This window comes from Octopus bimaculoides, chromosome 16, assembly GCF_001194135.2.
Source record: "Octopus bimaculoides isolate UCB-OBI-ISO-001 chromosome 16, ASM119413v2, whole genome shotgun sequence".
Lineage (NCBI taxonomy): Eukaryota > Metazoa > Mollusca > Cephalopoda > Octopoda > Octopodidae > Octopus > Octopus bimaculoides.
In genome coordinates, this window is record NC_068996.1 from 50021426 (window position 1) to 50026971 (window position 5546).

The 5546-nt window shown below is 38.5% G+C and overlaps 1 protein-coding gene across 1 annotated transcript in view; it reads left to right on the forward strand.

Annotated features, from left to right (window-relative positions):
• Nucleotides 1-5546, forward strand: part of LOC106875868 (copper chaperone for superoxide dismutase) — a 26114-nt gene that overhangs the window by 9637 nt on the left and 10931 nt on the right. Inside the window, exons 2-3 of the mRNA XM_014924167.2 lie at nucleotides 475-547; nucleotides 2859-2996. Coding sequence (XP_014779653.1) covers nucleotides 475-547; nucleotides 2859-2996 — 211 coding nt within the window. The remainder of the gene's footprint in view (nucleotides 1-474; nucleotides 548-2858; nucleotides 2997-5546) is intronic.

Below are 5546 nucleotides of genomic sequence, written 5' to 3' on the forward strand. Positions count from 1 at the left end.
CACTCCCCCCTCTCCTATGCTCCATTCTTAACCCCTCTCTTGTCTGCTATCATTCTCAGTGCCCTCTCATATCTACCTGCAAGCCCTGCTTACTATAGCCCCCCCCCCCATATGTACCTCTATATCCCCCTCCCTGCTGCTCCTACACTTTGCACATCATTCTGCTACTTTCTACTCTATTCCCCTTCTTGAACTATTCCTATTTCCATCATCTTACCCTTCTCCATTCCATTATTTTCCCATTGACCACATCCCCACCCTCGTTCATCATTTGCTACTTTCATTTCCACCCCAAATTCTAACCATTTCTTGCTCTCCCTGCACACTCTTAGGAAACTTCAGAAGTGCAAAATTTTTTTCCATTATTTAACTTGGAATGAGATATTGATGGGTATTTTTGTTCTTATTTTGTTTAATAAAAATTTTTGTAAAGTAAAATTTTCATTCTAACTTTTTTTTAAATTTTGTTTTCAGACCGAGTATGCAGTTCAGATGTCTTGTAACAGTTGTGTAAACGCTGTTAAAAAGACTTTGGAAGGAGTTGATGGTAATATCTTAAATTTACTCAACCCTTTAGCATATCAGGCCAAAATATTCTCCCTGTTTTATGTTTAAACTGACCAGATTCAGCCTCTCACACCTACTCTACAATGTCATTCTAAAAATGAACAGTTATATCATTAAAGTTGCAAAGTTACAAGATAATGCATGATTAATTCAAAACAATGTAAATAAACAAACAGACTTGACTATATAGGCGTAGGAGTGGCTGTGTGGTAAGAAGCTTGCTTCCCAACCATATGGTTCTAGGTTCAGTCCCTCTGTGTGGCACCTTGGTTAAGTGCCTTCTACTATAGCCTCAGGCTGACTAAAACCTTGTGTGTGGATTTGGTAGATGGAAACTGGAAGAGGCCTGTTGTATATAAATATATTGGTGAAATGAAGTTCTTGAGAAGACCCACCCATGTCAGCGAAACTGAGTTCTGGAAGTGCTTTGTGTCCCATCCACACTTAACAAGAAAACTTCTCCCACACGCCACCACAACAAACCAAACTACATCTCTACATTTCTTTTCTTCCTCACATTTCCACTTCATGCAATATGCTTATTTCCCACTTCCCAATCCTGTCCTCTTGGGCCTCTGCCACTGTATCATTGCTGTCTGCTAGCCCCCAACCTGTGTGTTCCACCCACATGCCCTGACTCACTATATCATTGCTATTTCCTAGCCCCCCCCCCCCTGACCTGTGTGTTCCATCTACATGTAACAAGAAAACTTTTCACTCACCCTACCCCAACAGACCAATCTACATCTCCACATCTCTTCTCCTGCACTTCCCTCAGGTTGGGTAACTATGTAGTTCCTTTGCAGTGGCGCACCTGTTTCTGTCTTCATTCCTGATCTCTCTCTCTCTCTCCTTCTCTCTCTCTCTCCTTCTCTCTCTCTCTCCTTCTCTCTCTCTCCCCTTCTCTCTCTCTCCTTCTCTCTCTCTCCTTCTCTCTCTCTCCTTCTCTCTCTCTCCTTCTCTCTCTCTCCTTCTCTCTCCCTCTCTCCGGGTAACCGTGTACTTCCTCTACAGCAAAACATTTGTTTCTATCTCACTGTAACCTTTCATCATCCAACACAAGATCACCTCTTCCAATGCCCCTTCCACTCTTGAAAGTTTTTTTTTTGTTTTTTGTCTTGTAAGTATTTGGTGACCCTATCAGTGCAGGTGCCACTTCAAAACACCCAGCACACACTGTAAAGTGGTTGGTGTTCAGAAGGACATCCAGCTGTAAAAACTTGCCAAAACTGACCTCGCCTGCGCTTGTGACACATGAAAAGCACTCAGTCCATTCTGCTGGGCGATTGGTGTTAAGAATGGCATCCAGCTGTAAAAATCCTGCCAAAACAGGCACAAAAGTCTGGTGCAGGCTTCTGCCTGACTGGCTCTTGCGAAACCATCCCACCCATGCTAGCATGGAACACGGACGTTAAACGATAATGATGATGATAACATATATATTTGTGTGTGTCTGTGTTTGTCCCCTGCCCAATCACTTGACAACCGATGCTGGTGTGTTTATGTCCCTGTAACTTAGTGGTTTGGCAAAAAAAGAATAATAGAATAAGTACTAGGCTTACAAAGAATACGTCTTGAGGTCAATTTCTTCGACTAACACCCCTTAAGGTGTTGCTCCAGCATGGCTGCAATCAAATGACTGAAACAAGTAAAAGAATTACCTTTGATAGAGTAATCTGAATGCTAAAGAGTTAAGACCTCCTGTCAAGGTTTTCATAATTCCACTGTAGTTTAGGATCATATTGAAGAATTCCAATATGGCAAAATAAAATTAGACTGTTGTTGTTTAGTCCCAGTTTCGCTCTGATTGAGCAGACCAATGTATTACCAAAGGTTCTTCAGTTTTGACTATCTCATCTTACTTTTAAACTACAATGTTCCATGATCCACATTTCTCCAAGATGGTAAGGTGGAATTTGAGGTTTGATTCAGTTAAATTTTTTACTAGCTTAACCCTTTAGCATTTAAACCGGCCACATCCAGTCTTCTAGTTTTATGTTCAAACCAGCCCTATTAGGCCACTCGCACCTACTCTACAATGTCTTTCTACAAATAAGCAATCACACAATCACATTATATTAATCTTGAAGTTACAAGACAATACATGTTTTATTCAAAACAATGTGAATAGAATAAGCATTTCATTTGACAGACTAATCTGAATGGTTAAGTAACATTCCAGCATCTCCCATGTTAGGAAGTTGAGTCCTAATATACTTAGAAATTGAACTAATTTCTTCCGTTGTTCCATGTATTTATTCTTCATTTTAATTTTCATTGATTTTCCTAAGGCATCAGCTCTTTTGATGTAAACCTGGAGGAACAGCGTGTTGTGGTTAAATCTGTTTTACTAAGTTCTCAAATTAAAGAACTGCTTGAAAAATCTGGAAGAAAAGTAGCATTACAGGGCTATGGAACAGAATTTACTGGTAAATATATCTATTTTCTGGCTTTTCTTTCACTTTTCTGAACTAGTTCTTATTTCTTTAAGTACCTCTTAATCAGTCTTCAATTAAATTTTTTTTGTTCATCAATAATAATTAGAAGCAATGTTTTTAACCATTTATTTTCAATTCTATCATATCTATCCAATTTTTTTTTTTACTACATATAATATTTAGTAAAGAATTTTAAAACATATCTTTAACACATTAACGTCACATATACCACCAGTGGCTCATTGAAAACTTCACACATCCACAATATGCACCACAAGTAGTACATTTTCATAATTTGAGAAAATATTTTCTGTATAGGCGTAGGAGTGGCTATGTGGTAAGTAGCTTGCTTACAAACCACATGGTTCCAGGTTCAGTCCCATTGCGTGGTACCTTGGGCAAGTGTCTTCTACTATAGCCTCAGGCTGACCAAAGCCTTGTGAGTGGATTTGGTAGACGGAAACTGAAAGAAGCCCGTCGAATATATGTATGTCTGTGTGTGTATATGTTTGTCCCCCCCCCCAACATCGCTTGACAACCGATGGTGGTGTGTTTATGTCCCCGTAACTTAGCGGTTCGGCAAAAGAGACCAATAGAATAAGTCCTGGGGTCGATTTGCTTGACTAAAGGCAGTGCTCCAACATGGCCACAGTCAAATGACTGAAACAAGTAAAAGAGTATCTTTGACCTGGTTTCAAGGATATTTAAATAATATGAGTGCTACATATTAAATTTTAATTATTAAATATTGTGATAATGCCAAAAAATTACATTTCCTTGTAATCAAACTATATGCAGTGTGACTAGAAATACGTGGCATCACCAATAAGTCCCAATAACAGACTGTAGAAGTTAACGTGTTAGAATCCTTTTGTGACCATATTTCTAATAAAATATACTGTCCTTGTGTTTCAGTTTTGAAAATAATCAGTATTTCAATAAAATAACCTTTGTGTATCAAACTGGTGTTCAGAACATATTTTAATACAGATGTTTTTACAAGAGATTTTGATGGAAAGTTTCAATTTAGACATAAACATATCAGTTAAAGAAGTGGGGTAGTCTGAAGGTGTGTTGGTGTGTTGTTTCCACCAATACTCCTACTTCTGTTTTTATGATACTAAATTGCCTGTTGGTTGACCCATTTCTACACAATTTCAAAATATTTCCTTTTTTTTTTTTCTATAAACATAATATGTTCTCAGTTAAACATATGACATTTATTTTATAAACAACATCCAAGTTTATGCTTAAAATGTTTTGTTTCTCTTCATTAATGTCAGCCAGTGTTAGCTTTAGTGAATCACACACACTTCACATCACACATCACACACACACTCTCATCACACACACACACACTCTCATCACACACACACACTCTCTCATCACACACACACACACTCTCATCACATACACACACACACACACACACACTCTCTTACACACACACACACACACTCTCTCTCTCACACACACACACACACACACACACTCTCTCTCACACATACACACACTCTCTCGCACACATTCTCATGCACACACACACACACTCATGCATACACATTCTCTCACATACACACACACACACTCGCACGCACACACACACACACACACACACTCTCTCTCTCACACATACACACACTCTCTCTCACACACTTGCACGCACACACACGCACATTCTCATGCACACAAAGCAGATGCATTAGAAAAACGAGCACCAAACAGTGTTATGGTTTGTTGCACCCAGTTCACACATTAAGTGGTTGGTAATGAGAAAAGCATCCAGGTAGTCAAACCATTCACCCCAAAATGAAGGAATTTAGATGGAAGTGCTGGAGGTTCTGTAAGCTACTGTGAAAGCTGTCCAATGAGGAGAGAAGTAACTCTCTAATAAAATTGATACAGAGTACAGGAGGCTTTTTAGTTTTGTTGTAGATTTCTCTAGTGGTGCTGGCAATGAAAAATATTGCCCACCTATAGCTGATGATTGGTAGGGCATCAAGCCCTTAAACCATATTCTTAAGAAACCTGGCATGCTAAATAACAATGGTTTGGTGGGGAGGGTTCTGTTACTATGAGTGCTAGATGACAAAGTGTTCAGTAGTAACATAATACAGTCACAGAAAAATAGGCATAAAATATCCATCATGATGATGATACAACAGTTTTACAGCATTATTTTCATGAAGTAGTTGATAAACACTTAGATGTGTTTTACCTTGCTTGGAGACCTGGCATTGTGGAATGGAGCTAATGATAGGAAAGACATCTGGGTAGAAAATGTCTATCTCAATAAATTCTGTCTTTACTCATGCAAGCATGAAGTGTGAATGTTAAAATGATGATAATGATAATCATGAAGTTCTTACCTTCTTTAATAATTCAATAAAATTTTAACATGTTGAGATGGATACTAATTCATGTAAATATCTAATCCAAACTATGTCTTGAATGGGATAATATAATAAAACAAGGCGGCGAGCTGGCAGAAACGTTAGCACACCAGGTGAAATGCTTAGCGGTATTTCGTCTGTCTTTATG